The sequence below is a fragment of the Trematomus bernacchii genome, unplaced genomic scaffold (assembly GCF_902827165.1).
Source record: "Trematomus bernacchii unplaced genomic scaffold, fTreBer1.1, whole genome shotgun sequence".
Classification (NCBI taxonomy): domain Eukaryota; kingdom Metazoa; phylum Chordata; class Actinopteri; order Perciformes; family Nototheniidae; genus Trematomus; species Trematomus bernacchii.
In genome coordinates, this window is record NW_022987560.1 from 218,736 (window position 1) to 239,737 (window position 21,002).

A 21,002-nucleotide genomic window follows, 5' to 3' on the forward strand; every position below is an offset into this window, starting at 1 on the left:
CATACTGTTACTGCTACTGTTCTTCTTGAAAATACTTCATTTGCAATATCTTTTTGGGCCTTAAATATATATACTTAAGTTATTATAATGTAATTTTAAGTTTGCAAATCTTTATTTATCATTTTTTCCAAATGTATAAGTTTTCAGTTTAGACTTTAACGCATACTGTCCACCTGAGTGGACATATACATTTTTTTTTTCCTAAATTTGAAAAAACTAGATAAAAAAAAACTAAAGTTAAAATCTTGATTTGCATGCCCCAAGAGCAATAAAAACACTTGGTAAAAAAATCCTGAGTGAGGCTTTCATAATTCATGCATGAAAGGGTTGTCTAGTTTCTGAACAGATATGAGGAGCTGTGAGCTCTGAGTGCTAACAGCTAACGGCTATGTTGTTTTTCTGGGGTTCTCATTGAAGATGACGTCACGGCTCCGCCTACACTGCGTTACTATAGATACTACCCCAGTTCCTAAACTGTAATGGCAATGCGCCATAAAGTGAGCCAGTCCTAACGAGGCCTAGCCATACCGAGCGAGGCAGAGCGAGGCCGTGTAGTGGAAATGCGCCATTAGTGCCTGCCAAGCACCTCATAACATTTAAAACTTTTTTACATTTATCTACTACTTTATCAATGTGAGTACTCCATGTGACTCTCTCGTCCAACCATATTCTCAGAAATGTAAATGTCTTCACTTTCTTTAGTTCTTGTCCATAAAGTTTTAACCTAACCTCCTCACCTATCCTTTTCCTCGTAAAAAATAAAGTTTCAGTTTTTTCCACCATGCAGCTTTCAATTTCCGTAATGGCTTCCTGAATCTTACCTACAATATAATTTACATTTCTGCCCCTTTTCCAAATAGCTCCATCATCTGCAAAAAGTGACTTACCGATATCAGATCCTACTTGTGTATATACATCATTTATCATGATAGAAAACAAAAGAGGACTTATTACACTCCCCTGTGGGGTTCCATTTTCAACTTCATGCCTTCGAGAATAAGAATTGCCAACTCGGACTCTGATGGCACGGCCAAACAAAAAATCCATAATCCAATTATATACGTTACCTCCCAGACCCATAATGTCCAGTTTTATTAATAATCCTTCCTTCTACATCAGGGCTATTCAATTGGCGGCCCGCGGGCCAAATCCGGCCCCGGGGTGATATTTACTGGCCCTTTGAGTATAATGTTAAAAAGTCATCAATTTTTTTTTTTAAGATTTTATTTATTTATTTATTTTGTGCCATAATGCCTTTATTCCAGAGAGGGTGTTACATTGAGAGGTAGAGGGGTAGACAATGCCTGAAAACTTCGACGGGCTCGGGTTTCGAACCCACCTACTATACTGTAGTGACAACTCCTGTCATTGATTGCATCTCTGCGTGAATGATTAGATCATTTCACCTAAATGAAATCAAATGAAACATGTAGGCCTACTGAGTTCTGAACTTGCCATTTAGATCTATAAAGGCCTTGGGGCTATGTTGTTTGATTGAATTAAACACAATATATGCACTCCACTATGCTGTTGTAGTATTTACTGTATCTGAAGCTCTTAAATATGATTGCTCATATTTCAAGCTATCTTTTTCCCGGCCCCTTGCTTTGGATCATTTTCATCAACCGGCCCCCATTCCAAACTAATTGAATAGCCCTGTTCTACATCATATCGTAAGCTTTTTCCACATCAAATAATACAGCTACAACACACTCCTTATTCGCTTGGGCTTTCCTGACTTCAGATTCCAGGCACAGCAGTGGATCTAAAGTACTCCGCCCTCTTCTAAACCCACTCTGATAAGGAGTCATTAGTTCATTTTTTCAACATAGTATGTCAGCCTTTCTGTTATCATTCTTTCCATAACTTTACACAAGTGCGATGTCAGAGCTATAGGTCTATCACTGCCTGGACTGGTTGGATCTTTCCCAGGTTTTCTAATATGAATAATGACAGACTCTTTCCATATTATTGGCAGCTTCCCTTTCTCCCAAATCTTATTGTACATCTCCAGCAGCTTTCCTAATGCAAAATCACTTAATTTGGCCAACATTATGTAACATACATTATCTTTCCCAGGAGCAGTCATTTTACATTTACTTAGTGCTCTTCTCAACTCTTGAATAGAAAAAGGTACATTTACAACACTCTGCAACGAATTTCTTTCCTCATATACATTAGGATGTTCATCTAATACTTCCTGTCTCCTGATCTTACCTTTGTTAAGGAAATTGTGCAATCAAATGTGTTAACATTGCTGACCTTAGTTTCTCTGATTAGGTCATCTCTCTGGGAGTGATCCTTGGCCCTTACACACCAGGCCGATATCGGCCGTCTTGCGTTGTTGGGCGAAAACGGGTTCCTTGTCGCCCAAATTCAATTTGGTGTGTCCCGAACCCTCGGCCGTGACACGCCTTATTTGGCCTTTCACGGTCGACACCCGGCCGATTCAACATGTTGAATCGGCCGGGTGTTGGACACAAGCTATCGGGCCAAGAAACCACTCTGATCAGCTGTTCAGCTTGCAAATGAGAAGCGAAACGGAAGTGAGGGACGTAAACAAACGATTTAAGGCACAAGACAGCAGCTAAACCCCAGCAGGTGATACTTAAAGACATCAAACATAGCCCTTAAATGTCCTCTCTTACCTCCCACACATAGCAGGGACATCTCTGATATCGGCGGGAGCGTCCCCGGCTGTCCTCTGCTGAGAGCTCCGTGATTTGTTTGGTCAAGTCCGGTTTTTCATCTCATCGTAAATTTAGCAAGAAGTGGCCATTATTACATTGCTGACTCAATAAACTACACACCCGCCAGAACACTGCGATCATCAGATGCAGGTCTATTAACTGTGATTTTATAGTATGTCTGCACTTTATGTGCTCATTTCATCATGCATGTATTTTTATATTCTAAAACATGTTTTCGATGGACGAGAGTGAAAATGGAACGGCACCCGCCGCTATTTGTTTGTATATCAGTCTGTTCTTCTTCTCTGTCTTCCGGTTGTTGCCTATTTTGAATGACGAATACACACTACCGCCGGCTGCTGGTAAGGAGAGTTATTGCCACTCACGCATGCGCAGTTCGTACGTGCTCGGCTGTAGTAAAGCGGTGTATTTCAGTGTACACACGGCCAAGACGCAGGAGAACTCGTCGATGGATCTGTCGGTGTCGGATGTCGGCGAGTTCTCTGGTGACTGCCTGGTGTGTAGGGGCCTTAAATGTATGTGTGGTCAACAGAGGGGGTGAGGTTTTGCATACTGTGTCTGAGGGGTATCTGTATATCCCATTGTCTTGTAGGGAGTGAAGGTTTTGCATACAGTGCAAGAGGGGGTATCAGCCTCCCAGAATGATGTTGTAATGTAAATCTGCTTTTGATGTCCTCTTATAAAGAGAGCCTGTTTTACTCAGAACAGGACGTGCTCTTTGGAGGAGACGTCATGCTTGCAAGTATAAAGGTCCTTATTGCTTTTAATGCGAATATTGTGTTGCTGTACGTTTGTTACCTAACTGATTATTCTCTCTAGACCACAGCTGATTTTAAAGTTGCTACGACACCTTCTTCTGTCAAATTTTCAGAAGAATGAACTTTGACTCGTTCCGAGCGCTGGGAAAGAACTGCCCCTACCCCGGTGTTGGAGGCATCGACCTCCACAACTAACTGGCGAGAGGAATCAGGGTGGATGAGCACAGGAGCAGTGGTGAAGAGTCTCTTTAGCTCTGAGAAGGCTGCATCGCACTCTGGGGTCCAGAAAAAAACATTGGCATTCGTCAGTCCAAAAGGCATCACCAGATACTCGAAGTGACCGAGTGGTGTGTTAAAGGTAGTCTTCCACTCGTCCCCTTCACGGATTCTGACGAGGTGGTAGGCATTGCGGAGGTCCAGTTTGGAAAAAATGGTGGCTTCCTGGAGGGGTTCAAAGGCGGAGTTAATGAGGGGTAATGGATATTTGTTTTTTACAGTGATGGCATTAAGACCCCTGTAATCAATGCAGGGCCGCAGTGAGCGGTCCTTCTTGGACACAAAGACAAAACCAGCACCGCCCGGGGAGGAGGATGGGCGGATGACACCAGCAGCCAGGGAGTCATGGATGTAACTCTCCATGGATTTTCTCTCAGGGCGAGACAGGTTGAACAGACGTGAGGAAGGCAGAGGGGCCCCGGGAAGGAGGTCAATGGGACAGTCGTAGGGTCGATGAGGAGGAAGAGAAAGAGCTCGCTGTTTACTGAACACCTCTCCTAGGTTATGATATTCAGTGGGGACAGGTCAGGTGGCTCGATCTTGGGTGGTGGAGCGGCGGCCTCTGCTGGCGGTAGGGCAGACTGCAGGCATGAGGATAAACAAAAAAAACTCCAACTAATGATTTTGCCAGTTACCCAATCAATCTGGGGGTTGTGTGTTCTTAACCAGGGATGGCCCAACACTATGGGAGCATGAGGTGAGGAAATTAGGTGAAACTGAATAAACTCACAATGGTTTCCAGACAGAATGAGGTTTATTGGCTTGGTGCGGTGAGTGACTTGGGCCAGGAATTGTCCATTTAGAGCATTGGCATTAAGAGGTGAATCCAACACTTCGCAGGGAATTCCTGCCTGAGCTGCAATGTCAATGTCCAAAAAGTTCTCGTCCGCCCCCGAGTCCACTAAGGCGAGCAGGGGTAGGGACTGTTGGTCGCAGCAAAGCACGGCTTCTAGCTGCGTTCTGGGTCGGGGGTTGAGAGAGGAGGAAGGGCTCGCCAGAATCCCCACAGCTACTGATGAGCCTGACCTTTGGGCAGATTAGGACAGGAGGAAACGAGATGACTGGTTTGGCTGCAATAAACACATTCCCCAGCCTGGATCCTTCTAGCCCGCTCAGATGGTGAGAGGCGGGCCCTTCCCACTTGCATGGGCTCATCTTCGGGGGGTGAAACCGAGAAAGGAGTCGGAAAGGATCTGGAGATTGGGGCAGTGGCAGTGCCAATTTGGGGATCAAGTGAGGAGTAGCTGGGATTGGGGTGACGGCTATTCCTATCCCTGCGTCTCTCTCTGAGGCGATTATCAATTTTGATAGCTGTGGCAATTAAATTATCTAAGCTAACTGGATCATCCCTAGCAGCTAGCTCGTCTTTAATTGCTTCGTTCAGCCCCTGAAGAAAAACATCCTGCAATGACTCGTTATTCCAGCCTGAGTCGGCAGCAACTGTTCTAAACTCAACTGAAAATTCGGCTACACTACGGGAGCCCTGCCAGAGAGAAAGAAGGCGCCTGGAAGCGTCCCTCCCCCGTACCGGGTGATCAAAAACTTTTTTCATTTCGGAAATGAAAGTATCAAATAAAAAGCAAATTTGTGGCTGGCTCTCCCTAACGGCTGTAGCCCAATCTAAAGCACTCCCCCTCAACAGACTCATTACATATGCTACCCTAGCCCCATCTGTATGATAAGTACTAGGCTGCTGCTCAAAAACTAACATACACTGGAACAAAAAGGCTCTACAAATACCCAAATCTCCAGCGTATCGCTCCGGTGTGGGAATGACGGCCTCTCGTAGCTGATGGAGAGGTGCGGCAGGAGCGGGGGGAGGGGCTGTCGGCTGTGCAGCGGGCTGCGGGGGAGAAGACTGTGAGGTGAGCAGTTCTGCTTGCGTGCCGATCCTTTGCACGTTAGCGGAGAGGTTCCGGAGAGTCTCCACAACCTCACGGAGAACCACGTCGTGATGCCCCACGAGAGCGCCTTGATTGGCCAGGGCTTGGCTGAGTTCGTCCGCAGTCTTGGACTGGTGGCCTGTGTCCGCTGGGTCCATACTGGCCAGATCGTTCTGTTACGTTATCCGAGAGGACCCAAACGCAGGACACGGCAGTGTGTTGGAAAAAAGGTTTTATTTGAGGTGGAGGAGCGTGGAGAATAATCCGGCTGGAATGGCGACTGGTGGCGGCTGGTGATGACAACAAGGCGGCCGGAGAGTGATCCTGGAGCACAAGAAGAACACGTAAGAAGAACATTCAGTGTTGAGAAAATAGCTAACAATGCTAAGAAGGCTAAGAAGGCTGAGAGTTTTACCACTGGGGTTAAACAACGATCTGGCGCTGACAGGTTGTGGAGCCTCCGCTGATATGCCATTTGTAAATGGCTGATGGGAATCAGGTGTGTAGTAAGGGAGGGTGCACAGCTGATTGCAGCAGGTGGAGGTTGAGCCGGCAGCCAGGAGTGACAGCCACCACGCCCACACAGACAGGGAAAGAGAAAACACACACAAGGGAGGCGGCTGGAGAGTACAGCCACCACACCTTACCATCATCCAAGGGTAGTTTTCACTACGGCCCAATCCCAAACCACGCCCTACACCCTACCCCTACACACTACCCCTCCGTTTGCGCGTTCGCGCGGAGGGTCCGCCACATTAAGTGCTGTTCCAAACCAATGAGTGTGGAGAGGTGTGGAGGGGGAGTGAGCTATCAAGCCCTCAAACAGCGAGTCTGCATCGGTGCTGACTTGAGACTGGTCTCTACCTGACCGGAGTCACGCTGTGTGTGACCGTCAGGAAACACGCTGTTTACAAGTAGTTCCAGCAAACATCCACTGATAAATTGCGATGTTAACAACCTCATGATAACCTCATATTTTTTTAACTTAGGATCATACCTGTGTTTAGTCTAGAAAAAGGTAAATGTGTGCATTTTATTATAAAGTTGTGTATATTTACAGACTGTTGCAAAAACTAAGAAGCTTATAAACATCAGGTTTAAAACTAAAAGAGCTTTACAAAAAAGTAACACAATGAAAGATGTTTGGAGTTTTATTTGAGTTCTTAATTTACATTTTTTGTCTAAGAGATGCTGATTTGAAACCGTTGTTACATACAGTTACGGCATTTCCTGTTTCTGCCGGAGAGAGGGGAGTTTGTCCCAAAGCTTGCCGCTGTATTTACTCCCTCCATCTGACAGGAGGGAGCCTCGTTGAGCTGCGAGTGTGGCTACAGACGGAGTTCAGTTCACTCCGCCACGGAGGGGTAGGGTCGAGGGAGTGGTTTGGGATTGGGCCTGTAAGTAAAAAATAATTTTTGGACGGACATTATCATTTACAGTTTTTCACTATGTAAAATCTGAATTTTCTTTAAAATAAAAAACATCTATATTGATTCTGACTTTTCAACATCCAACTCACAGGTTTATCATTACTTTGAGAAAAAAGATTATTAATTTTCCCCTTTTAGAAGGGAAGATATGGTCATTTGTTCTGGGAATGTCATTTTCTAGCCTGAGACCTGAAAAACAGGCTCAGGGCTTAACAGGTTAATACAATGTTACGATGTTTTCAGTTTGATTCTGTTCTCTTTATTTTAAACTAGACTGTACCAAAATAAAAAAGACTCACTTCCCTGCATAGTTGTGGTGTTTTTCAGCAGAGTATAAACATGTCATTCCCTTGTTTTAATGAATAAAGACAGGAGGGAACTGTTTAAATAAATTGTCGACGGAAATATGGACATGCCCCAGGAGAAATCAGCGTTGTTATATATATTAGTGTTGGGCAACGATGACAGCATTGTTCTGCTCAAAATTCAATAATAATTCAAAAGTCAAGTAAATGGGTGATATGATGTGAAATATAATCAAGTGTTAAATCAGACTTTAGTTCCACCTGGAGTAAATTCACAAGCTACCCTGCAGTATACAAAGTCATTCAAACTAGCTGCACCTTTACCAGCTTTGAGAACACTTTAATGATCAATCATTATAAAACATATCATATATATTATTCTGAAATGGAACAATCTGCACAATGACTTTTACTTTTGTTATAATACTTTTCTCAGTACTTCTACATTTACTCAAGTACAAGATCTGAGTACTTCTACTTTTACTCAAGTACAATATCTGAGTATTTCTCCACCTCTATAAGTATAATAAGGCAGTAAGGATTGCCTTGAATCTCTCAGTCAGAGCTGGTTGATGAGAGAGAGGTTTGGCGCCCTCTGCTTGGGTTTTTTCAGGTATTGACACACTAAAATGTCTCAGAAAGCACACTTATTTAAACTGGCACTCAAAACAGCAAAACCATAGCTTCAAAACTCTAAACACATTTTCAGCTCTGCACCCAAATGTCACTTCAACATGGCCCTTTCTGCAAACACTGCACACGGTAAAACACGGGAATCTGACGTAAAACACTGCCATTACTGTAAAACTGCAGCAACATTAACCGTTAAAGTTAACACTTTGCAAACTCAGTAGATAGTTTTTAAAATCAGAATCCAGTTAGTAAAGTAGGTTTAATTTGCTCAAGTGGTACAAACATGTACACAGTAAGAGAAATTATATATTATTAGAAATATAACAGAATACAACATGTTGACAAGAAATTAATGAGCAAAAACAGGAACAATTATGTAGAATCTCTGTGTGTTTACAAAGTGGAGGTATTGTGCAGAAATGTGCCATATAGACATAAAACGGTCCCGTTGCTCATGATCTAAGAAAAGGAAATGTGCGGTTGATGAGAGCAGAAGTGTTTCTCGGTGAAGGACACGGCCCCCAGACTCAATAATTCATATTTACAGAGGAGCGCTGAATTATTGAACTGAGCTGTTAGTCCGACGATGAGTCACGCTGTTATTCTGAGAGCTTCACTTTCCTCTGATCGCTGAGGAGACGTACTTTTTATTCATCAGAGCAATGTGAGGGGATGTTACCCTAACAGATAAACAGCAAGGCAACATGGAGTTCTGCAGGATGAAGTATTCCTGTGTTGGTCCCTGAAGGCATCATCTCCCTGGTCCATGGAATTTTGGATTATTGCAGAAAATAATCTCTGTGTCAAAACAAACTTTTGTGATGTTTCAGCAGGATAATCTCCACATATTTACAACACTTCATGATTTCTGAAGTAAAAAGCTAATGTTGGGCTATAAAGGAACTACAGCACGGTCACATGACTTCACGTCAACACCGCTAAGCTAAAGGCGGCTAATGTTGGGCTATAAAGGAACTAAAGCACAGTCACATGACATCACATCACCACAGCTAAGCTAAAGGCGGATAATGTTGGGCTATAAAGGAACTACAGCGCGGTCACATGACTTCACGTCACCACCGCTAAGCTAAAGGTGGCTAATGTTGGGCTATAAAGGAACTAAAGCACAGTCACATGACATCACATCACCACAGCTAAGCTAAAGGCGGATAATGTTGGGCTATAAAGGAACTACAGCACGGTCACATGACTTCACGTCACCACCGCTAAGCTAAAGAAGGCTAATGTTGGGCTATAAAGGAACTACAGCACGGTCACATGACTTCACGTCACCACCGCTTAGCTAAAGGTGGCTAATTTTGGGCTATAAAGGAACTACAGCACGGTCACATGACATCACATCACCACAGCTAAGCTAAAGGCGGCTAATGTTGGGCTATAAAGGAACTACAGCACAGTCACATGACATCACATCACCACCGCTAAGCTAAAGGAGGCTAATGTTGGACTATAAAGGAACTACAGCACGGTCACATTAGCCTACTTCACGTCACCACCGCTAAGCTAAAGGTGGCTAATGTTGGTCTATAAAGGAACTACAGCGCGGTCACATGACATGACATCACCACAGCTAAGCTAAAGGCGGCTAATGTTGGGCTATAAAGGAACTACAGCACGGTCACATGACATCACATCACCACCGCTAAGCTAAAGGCCGCTAATGTTGGGCTATAAAGGAACTACAGCACAGTCACATGACTTCACTTCACCACCGCTAAGCTAAAGGCGGCTAATGTTGGGCTATAAAGGAACTACAGCACGGTCACATGACATCACATCACCACCGCTAAGCTAAAGGCCGCTAATGTTGGGCTATAAAGGAACTACAGCACAGTCACATGACTTCACTTCACCACCGCTAAGCTAAAGGTGGCTAATGTTGGGCTATAAAGGAACTACAGCACGGTCACATGACTTCACGTCACCACCGCTAAGCTAAAGGAGGCTAATGTTGGACTATAAAGGAACTACAGCACGGTCACATGACTTCACGTCACCACCGCTAAGCAAAAGGCAGCTAATTTTGGGCGTGATGTTGCTGATTGGGTGATTTTTGACCTCCTCGTTGCCTTCGGCCCCTAATTTATTTGTTGTTTTGTCTGTCTGACTGTTTGTCTGACTGCCTTTTGTTTTTTTTGTTTTTGTTTTTACTCCTGTTTTCTTTGTAAAGCGACCTTGGGTCCCATGAAAGGCGCTATATCAATCTAAGCTATATTATTAATATTATTATTATTATTATTATGTTGCTTGTGTCCCTAGAGTTGGAAACTTCATGGATGAGATTATAAATGCTTTAAATGCAAAGTGTTCCTCTGATCTGCAGCAGGTGGAAATGAGAAACGTGTGATCGCTCCGAGGCGTTTCACTGCAGGTCAACCAGCAGCTCTGAATAAACATCATATTCAGCTCTTTTATTTAATCTGAACTAATTCAAGTGATGAAATCTGGAGCAATATCCTCCTTTTTTTTTTTTAAATATTCCCGGCACTGTGAAGCTTCTGGCAAAAGGAAATTAGACGTTGAAAAAGCTGCTGCTGAAAAAGGTATAGAGGCAGGCAAATACAAATATAAAACAGACAGCTAATTTAGAGGTAGATTATTGAGTCTAATGGTCTTGATTACTTGATTATTATAACAGAGTCCCGTCAAAATGGAAAGAACAAGATTATATATTTTTATAATCCTGAATGTTACCAAGCGCTCCGGTCCCAGCTGTGTGCGTCACTCTTTAGTGTCCCCTGTGTCACGATCTGTCTGTGTTTTATTTTGGTCCTGTGTAGATTTGTCTTTTTGGTTTCCTGTTTTAGTTTGAAAAGTGTTCAACCCCTGATTGTGTTCACCTTGTGCCCCTGTTTTCTCCTCCCTCCTCACCTGTGTCTTGTGTCTTTGATTAGTCCTGTGTGCATTTAGGTTCTGCTTTTCCTGTTAGTCTTTGTGAGATCCTTGTTGTTTTTTGAATGTGTTCACAGGGGAGAGAGTTCTGCTATGTATGTCTAGTTGTATCCTTGAAATAAAGGTATTTTTTCAGTTAAACCTGCCTGCTTCGCTCAACCCTGACAGAAGGATCTCACCAAGAATGGACCCAGCACATGGTTACGTACAATTGAATTTGCTTTAAAAATGACTGCCGATACGCCTCCAGTAGAGAGGAAAGGCAGTCTATCATCTCCAAGGCACGCCAAGAAGTAACCTCGAGGCCCTAGTTAAGAGACTTACTACCCGAGTGGTGGAGGACTTTTTCGGTAGCTTTGAGGTCAAACCTGTTTCCCGGCCTGCTAGCCCCCTGCCTGCCACAGTTCCCAACAAGGCTCCTTTCGAGGACCCTTTCGCTGGGTCTCGTCTGGCCTTTGGAGGACCCCTGAGCCTCCGCAAGGCTTCAAGGCAGAATGGAAGGAAACACAAGGCCAGGATTCCAGTTCCGGCCCCTGCAGCCATGGTTCCGGCTCCAGTACCGGCCCTCCGGCCCACTCCAGCTCTCTGTGTCCTGTCGGTGGTCCGGCCCACTCCAGCCCCTCGTGTCCTGTCGGTGTTCCAGCCCACTCCAGCCCCTCATGTCCTATCGGGGTTCCGGCCCACTCCACCCCCCCGTGTCCTGTTGGAGGTCCCGCCGTCACCTGTTCCGCCGGGGGTCCTGCCGACACCATGTCCTGTTCCGTTGGGGGTCCCGACGACTACTGTTCTGCCGGGGGTCCTGCCAAACCCATGTCCTGTTCCGTTGGGGGTCGAGCCGACGCCTGTTTCGTCGGGGGTCCTGCTAACTCCATGTCCTGTTTCGTTGGGGGTTCCGCTGAGGGTCCTGACACCAGCCCATGTTCTGTCCAGGGTCCCGTCTGTGCCTGTCCCGACGGCTTCGTTTCCTGTCCGGCCGACACCGGTTCCTGTCCCACCGGGGTTTCCGCCATCTCCAGCTCCCAGTGCTCCCGATCCCTGTGCTCCTGCTCCGGCGATCCAGCTGACCCCGGAGGGGTCCCATCGCGGCCTACGCCGTCTCCCTGCCCGTCCTCCAGAGCTGTCCTGGCGCTGCCATCCTGCCCGTCCTCTGGAGCTGTCCCGCCTCCGTCCTGCCCGTCCTCCGGAGCTGTCCCGTCGCGGCCTTTGCCCTCGAGCCCGGGCCCCCTGAGTTTCCCAGCCGCTGCCTTCGCCCTCGAGCCCGGCCCCCTAAGTTACCCCGACGAGGCCTTCGCCCCTGTCTTCGCCCCCCTGAGTTTCCCCGCCGCGGACTTCCCTGCTCTTTTGTTGTTCCCCGGGTTGTCTGCCCGAGTCCCCCTTCTCGGCCTCTGCCTTGCCCCCGGGCAGTCCGCCCGAGTCTCCATCCTCTGCCTCTGCTTTGCCCCCGGGCCGTCCGCTTCCAATACCAAAGATATTGATATTGAAGTGACTGCTATTTTGTATATATTGATTGTTGTGTTTTTTGTTGTTGTGTGCAAATGTGTACATTTGTCTGTTGACTGTGTATATAGGATATACATACTTTGTACATATTTGTATACATATCTGTATACTGTATAAATGTACACTCGGGATTGTTGGAAACTTCAATTCGATCTCTCTGTCTGTAAACACAAACTGAGTAAGATTGACATTAAAGTTGACTTTGTTTTTGCAGCATTTGGTTTCTGCAGCTTTTAGTAAACATAGCATAACATAAGCATTTAGTAAGCATGTTTCCTCAAGTTGCTGAATGTTTTCTAAATGCTGCATGTGTTGTCAAGTTGCTGAAGATGTTTCTTCAAGTTCATTTGGAACATTTGTGTTTTTACATTTGCATCGTTTCTCCCGATGGAAGACTTTTGGGTCGGTGTAGCTCGTTTGCACCTGTCGGCCACCGTACCTTTGTCTTGAATTATCGTTTTTAAAGTAAAAAAAAAACCCATATAAATGTCTGCCACTTAACATGCATTGCAACCTTCAATCATATCTCACATCCTTAAAAAAATATATTAAATATACCACAGATGTTTTTTATTTCAATGATATAACTGGTCATTGATCAAACAGTGCTACAATAATTCTGAAAACTGATTTAATTTCTGTGTAAAATTCTGTGTAGATGACAGTACTGCATCATATCATATAATCATGTAAATATTAAGTATTTAAGAACTGTAGTGGAGTAAAAAGTACAAGTTGCAACTGAAATGTAGTTGAGAAGAATTGGAAAGTACTATACAATTAAAAATACTCAAAGTACAAATATGTCAGAATAGTATTTAATTGTGGTACTTGTAAATGTACTGGTTCCTTTCCATCCCTGCTGATTTGTGTCTGAAAGATGGTAAAGTGTCAGTGCCTGGATCTCTGCCTCCAGGGAGAAAGCTCTCCTCAGCTCCCCGCCCTCCCCCTCTCTCCTCCCGGCTTCCTCTCCTCTAAACGCCGCACATCAGTCGCTTCTCTCCCGCTTCTCACACACGCTTCTCCGCCGGTTCTTCACTGGGTGTTTTTTCATCCATTTAACAACCACTGACTTCTGACGGGATTTTATTCGTTTTGGAGCTTTTCTGTTTTTACCCCCGGTGCATGGATGGAGTCTTCCCCGCAGGATTCAGCGAGCGACCCGGGGAGGAGCGGATCTGAACCGGCTACACCACTCACGGAGACCCCGGTGATCCTGGAGCTTCTCCCCGGCGAAGAGCACCTTTCTCCGGCTAAGAAACCCAGCAGCAAAGGTAAGACATCCGCTGCTTTTTTGAAAAATACGTTCATGCTTTTCAATCCCATCCCCATGTGTCGGGCTGCAGCAGCAACTTCAAACGATTTTGTGCAGCAACACACACTTACACACGCACGCACGCACGCACGCACACACACACACACACACACACACACACACACACACACACACACACACACACACACACACACACACACACACACACACACACACACACACACACAGCATCTTGACACCGTGTGAAGCCGAGGCAGGTCCCCTAAAGTCGGACATGGTGAGCCGCTGACTGCATATTAAACACCAACAAGTGTGTTTCTCCATCAGTGTCTAAACACTTTTAATGGTATTTGGTGGAATAACTTTCTGAACACGATTTTCTTTTTCAAAAACGTATAATTGAAGTCCTATTTTAAGCCTTGAGTTTTTTTAGATGTTGTTTTTTATACTGCTTTGTTTAGAAATGTGCACTTTGAGGAACTCACATTCATCTCTAATTATAATTATAATGACTTCAAAAATATTTATTTTATAATTTATAATTTATTTATAATTATTTAATTATTTTTAACATGAAGTTAGTTTTATGTTTTTTGCATATTACATCCTATTTAAAACACTGAAGTTAGTTTGATCATTAAAGGTGGGGTAGGTAATTTTGGAGAAACCAGCTCGAGATCGCTAGAATTTGAAAATACACAACCGGAGAAAATCTGCCACTTCCTTACAGAGCCCCTCCTCCAACACACACGAACGCACACATGACCAATGAGGGCACGAGATAAGTTTGGGCACAGATGGAAGGCTGACAGGCAGGTAGGCCATCCAATCATTTTAGCCGGGCCGGCTCAGATGATTGGTTGTGCTTTTTACAGTAGGGGAGAGTGGGGTAAGTTGAGCCATTTTTTAGTTATGCTGTCCTCTAAGCAAGGAGAAATTACACATATTAAAAATGAAAGCACACACCTATAATTCAGGATGTCTCCTATCAATGGCAATGATAAGAATTAATATTTGATAAAGGACAGTGAAAATATTACTTCTACAAAAAAAAAAGTCTTGTGGCTCAACTTGCCCCGGGTAAGGGGTAAGTTGATCCAGGTCAGGGGGTAAATTGAACCACTGTTCAAACTTGGGCATACCTGTTCAAACCTGGGCATACCTACACAAAATCTTAAAGGTAACTTTAAACAATAAATAACAAACCAAATACAAGTTTAGTTTTTCAAATATTTTTAATAAAAGGAAAAGTAATCATACAAATGGTGATACAATTTCATACATCTTACCAATCAAACACAGGGTAAATTCAACTTTAAATGTAGCCTACAATGAGCTCTTATTATCAACTTGGCCTACTTTCATTAATTTCTCCATTGAAAAACTGGCTCAACTTACCCCAAGGCCCATGGTTCACTTTACCCCATAGCCACCATTTTAGAAAAAATAGTCTAGCATTAAAATTCAGAGTCATCTTTAGCTTAATGACTCACATGGTTTAATACCCTGCCAACACATCAACATATACAATATATTTGTTTAAACCTGGATACATTTTTTTTGACATGACAGCCGATATAGCTGACATCTAGAAAATGTACTTTGACAAGCAAAAAACGTTTTTTTGTAAAAATGTTTACTTACCAGACCACAATGAGCATCTCTCTTTCACAGGCAATGATAAATGGGAGAAGCTTGCATAACTTCTGGTCACGTGATTACAACTATAAAGCATTGCCTGGTTACAGGGGGTGGTTCAACTTACCCACTGGCTCAACTTACCCCCTTCTCCCCTACCACGGCTTCCACAGATGACATTTTTTAATGGATTTTTTGTCAAAGCACTTAAGATATTCATTGCTATCGGGATGTTAAGAGCATTCCATGGAATATAACAAAAAGTGTATCTCGAGCCGGTTTCTCAAACCTACCTACCCCACCTTTAAACACTGAGCTATTTGCCTTCTAAAAATAGATACAGTATATCTCCCATATAATTTTTTTATTAGACTTTGTATTTGTGATCTCTCATTATCTGCTAGCTCCTGTCTGATTTCAGTATCAGAGTTTCTGCTTCCTCTCTGGAGCTTCTTTTAATCATCTTTGAACAGCTGTTATGTAACCTCCACTCTCTGCAGACTGCACACTGTTAGCGGCAATACAATCATGTGTGTGTGTGTGTGTGTGTGTGTGTGTGTGTGTGTGTTTGTGTGTGTGTGTGTGTGTGTTTGTGCAACTGTTTCCTATCAAATAGATCTAAATCAGATCGGCACCTACCTCTGACCCATGCGTACGCACTAAGCACAAAAACGGGAGAGACGAGAAACTGCGACACCGTTGGCAGAAGGAAGAATGGAGAGAAATATGTAGAAATAATACCATATATAGAATGTTACCTCTCATTTATCAAATATGAAGAATAAATGTTCACAAATTGATCTTAAAATGATTGATATTTATGATGATAATGATGATGATATTTAAATTGACTTTGGTTAGTTAATACAAATATTGATATTATATTTATATATATAGCATATAATTGATGCAGTCTTTCTGAACATTTAAAAAAAAAAATACTGCAAATGAAGAATATTTTAAATTTTTTGCACAGATAAATTAAAGGGCCCATGTCATGGCAATTTCCACTGATCATAATTCCATTGTTGAGGTCTACTAGAATAGATTTATATTGTGCAATTTTCCAAACTCACATTGGTTTGAAAACACGTGGCAACTTTATTAATACAGCAGCTGAAAATATTTGTGGAAGGATAAATTCTTCATGGGCTTCAATGGCTCTCTAGATAAAGGGCGTTGTATAGTTGCTTGTATTATCCTCAGATAGTGGTTTGTATAACTAGTGACATTTTAATAAATATTGCAAAAAAGGGCTCCAAAAAAGGAATATATAACCTGGCCGGCTTAGCCAGTGTGTATTTTTTCAAGCACCACAAGATTCAGAGTTTATAAAGTACAATTCTGGGCCATTTATTGTAATTTCTCCAAACACATACAGTAAAAATGCCTGTTTTGAAGCCTTAAAATGGTGCAGGAAAAGGACTTTACATTGTATTATACTTAAAGACAGGGCTATTCAGTTAAGAGAAGAGAAAAAAGGAAAGCAAATTGTTATAATGGGTGATGTAACATTAATGACATACATAATATGAGGTCCTTGGCACTCAGACTCTAGAGGGGTCATTTTGTGATCATGGGGCATCACCATGGATGAATAATAAGAACTGGATACAGCGTGGGAGGCGGGGCCTCGTTCATTCCTATGAGAGTTGCTCATTGGCGCATGAAGACAAAATGGCCCAACTTTTGAGAGAGCGAAACGTCACGAAAGTATTCATATAATCATATAATCTGTTCTTATTGTGCATCCATGGGTAAAGGTAAAACTCATGTAGTACTGAACACGTCACACGTGCCGGGCGGCGCGGTCCCGTGGGTTAGATCCGCGTTCATAATGCAGAGGAAAATAACTCTCAGAATAACGTTATTAGCACATTTTACAACTTGAGGACCGAATGTTTTTTAATAAGGGCTATACAAATGTTCATACTGGGTAGTTTATTTAGTTTAAAAAAAATGATCCAATGATTTGCAGACGTCTCTTTCCCAATGTTAGTCAATGGGAAAAAGTATTTCCGGGCCCAGCGACTGATACGGAAGTGTAGTACCGCCGTTTGACCACAACGAATATTTTCCTCAGAGTCCGGCGCACTTCCTGGGGGCTTGGGCATCACCCTTACAGCATCAGTACAATATCATATGGAGTCAGACACTGGAAGTGTGCTGGAGGCTGATGCGTTGACTGGGACTGATGGAAGGATGAGGCTGATGAGGCTGATGAGGCTGATGAGGCTGATGAGGCTGATGAGGCTGATGAGACTGAAGAATCGGTGAGGAATGAACTAGCGGCTGAAAAATAATCATATATTAAAAGACAGCAGCATCATAAGAGGCCAACAAGAGTGACAGAGTGTGTCACTTTGCTGAAGGATATTTGTGACCAGCTATCCAGGCCAGTCTCTAAAGACTTTCAAAGGGGTAAAAATGCTGCTGCTGGAGTACTGACTGAAAGTATTGCTGATATTCTGTCTACCATATCCTCTTAAAATAGCCTACTCTGTCCAACAATATAAGTCTCATGAAGAAAGGTGTTTTAACGCTTATTCAAAATAGCAGAGAAACATGCATTCTTGTTCTCAGGAGGGGACATTGACAGAGCATTACTGGAAAACTACACAGTAAGTACTTCATAGTACTTGTGGGTGTAGTTTCACTAGTACTGAGTCCAACAGGATCAATCTCACGAAGAACTAATGGCAACAAAAAAGAATTCCCTCATCAAACTTAGCAGAAGTGGCTTGATTTTGTTCTCAGCAGGGGACTTTGACAAAGTATTTCTCAAAAAATACACAGTAAAAGTACTTCAATGTATTGTTAGTAGTAGGCTTACTAATACAAAGTATCAAACAGTATCAATTTCATTAAGAACATTTTATTTGTATCACTCATCAAAGATAGCAGAAAAACATGCATTATGGAGCCTACTATGGAGGGGACTCTGACAGAGGATTAATCACAAAGTACACAGCAAAAGTACTTCATTTTATTTCTGGTAGAAGTTAAACTAGAACCGAGTCCAACAGTGTCAGTTTTCTTAAGAACTTGAGGTAAAAAATATTTGTATCACTCGTCAAATATAGCAGGAAAAATGAAGAGCAGCTGATTTGAAAAAACAAACGCGAGGGACGGCTGAGTTGACCGCAGTGCAGAATCGCTGTATAGTTTAAATCTCCTAACAATGTTGTCCATTTTAGACATAGACTTATTATATTTACAGCCCTTAATAACATTAGTTTTCTGGACTCAATTTGTATATCCTTTTGGCAAATAAAAGTATATTGCTTATACTTTATCTCTGGCTCCCGGGTCGTGCATTTGAGTCCTTTTTCCCTTGTGAATCCAAGTTCCTAACTATATCCATAATCCACCAGTTAAAGGAAATACAACTAATGTGTTGTGTTATATTAGCTGTACAATTTACCACATATGGTGTTCTTAGTTTCCATACCTCCTGTGTTTTACGAGCGACTTATCAAGTAGGCTATTGGCGAACGGCATAAAACATGATTAAACATGATAGTATATAAAACCATGCTCGTATCAACCTATAGAAATGCAAAACGGCGTCAGTTTGAAGTAATTCTGTCCTCCTGCTTACCTCATTTATGAGAATACATTTCTTAACAAGAGAACATAATCGAGGGGTGATCAATAACATTTCCGTATTTATTTATTTCTCCAAGTTATGTTTTTGTGAGCACTGAGGAGTCTCAAACAGGCGTTTGTTAAATCATTTTAAGATTGGCTTTATCAATTTGTGAACATTTATTCTTCATATGATAAATGAGAGGTAACATTTTATATATGGTATTATTTCCACATATTTCTCTCCATTCTTCCTTCTGCCAACGGTGTCGCAGTTTCTCGTCTCTCCCGTTTTTGTGCTTAATGCGTACGCATGGGTCAGAGTTTGCGTGGAGGACCGCACATTTTCCCGTCAAGATTGTTTTTTAATAAATCGCAAACATTGGTAGAAACTGGCGTACGCCATCTTTTGAGCGTAGGCACCGTTTATAAATGAGGCCCCAGAACATCAGCAGGAGAGGACTCTTTAAAGTAGAGACACTACATACTGATATACACCTGAACATCAGCAGGAGAGGACTCTTTAAAGTAGAGACACTACATACTGATATACACCTGAACATCAGCAGGAGAGGACTCTTTAAAGTAGAGACACTACATACTGAGATACACCTGAACATCAGCAGGAGAGGACTCTTTAAAGTGGACCTATCATGCTATATTTGAATAATATAGTGTAGGACCATACCTATATAAGGCATATTTATACTTTTTTTTTTTCAAAATACCAAACAGATCATGCATTTTAGCCATGCCTCATTTCGCTCAATTTGAAAAATGTTAGCTCTGTTTTTGCAAGGGTTGATTCTGTGAGAACAGCACCATCTACAGGCCTGGCATATGTACTACAGCGTCTCCAGCGCTTTCGAACGGCAATGGCCGTGGCTGTCTCCTCCTGATTGGTGGAGTTGGCCCAATAGCCGTAGCGCCAACGTCCTGACATCAGGACAGTGTTCAAATCTGGATCAGTTTTTATCAGATCCGTTGCAGCCCCTTTTTTAGAGATTTGGGTATGGAGGAAAATAGAGAGGGTTGTGTTTTCTGACACTTGGTGAGTTCCCTGGAACACCGGGGACACATATTCATGTAGAAAAGACGTACAAAAGTGCATTTTGCATGATAGGTCCCCTTTAAAGTAGAGACACTACATACTGATATACACCTGAACATCAGGAGGAGAGGACTCTTTAAAGTAGAGACACTACATACTGATATACACCTGAACATCAGCAGGAGAGGACTCTTTAAAGTAGAGACACTACATACTGATATACACCTGAACATCATCAGGAGAGGACTCTTTAAAGTAGAGACACTACATACTGATATACACCTGAACATCAGCAGGAGAGGACTCTTTAAAATAGAGACACTACATACTGATATACACCTGAACATCAGCAGGAGAGGACTCTTTAAAGTAGAGACACTACATACTGATATACACCTGAACATCATCAGGAGAGGACTCTTTAAAGTAGAGACACTACATACTGATATACACCTGAACATCAGCAGGAGAGGACTCTTTAAAGTAGAGACCACTACATACTGATATACACCTGAACATCAGCAGGAGAGGACTCTTTAAAGTAGAGACACTACATACTGATATACACCTGAACATCAGCAGGAGAGGACTCTTTAAAGTAGAGACACCACATACTGATATACACCTGAACATCAGCAGGAGAGGACTCTTTAAGTAGAGACACTACATACTGATATACACCTGAACATCAGCAGGAGAGGACTCTTTAAAGTAGAGACACTACATACTGATATACACCTGAACATCAGCAGGAGAGGACTCTTTAAAGTAGAGGCACCACATACTGATATACACCTGAACATCAGCAGGAGAGGACTCTTTAAAGTAGAGACACTACATACTGATATACACCTGAACATCAGCAGGAGAGGACTCTTTAAAGTAGAGACACTACATACTGATATACACCTGAACATCAGCAGGAGAGGACTCTTTAAAGTAGAGACACTAAATACTGATATACACCTGAACATCAGCAGGAGAGGACTCTTTAAAGTAGAGACACTACATACTGATATACACCTGAACATCAGCAGGAG

General features: G+C 42.9%; 1 protein-coding gene across 1 annotated transcript in view; it reads left to right on the top strand.

Moving 5' to 3' along the window:
- The first annotated feature begins 13,538 nt into the window (after window positions 1–13,538).
- LOC117477337 (nuclear receptor ROR-alpha A-like) overlaps window positions 13,539–21,002 on the top strand; it is a 99,320-nt gene continuing 91,856 nt past the window's right edge. The window contains exon 1 of the mRNA XM_034124018.1: window positions 13,539–13,661. Within this exon, the coding sequence (XP_033979909.1) occupies window positions 13,539–13,661 (123 nt within the window). The remainder of the gene's footprint in view (window positions 13,662–21,002) is intronic.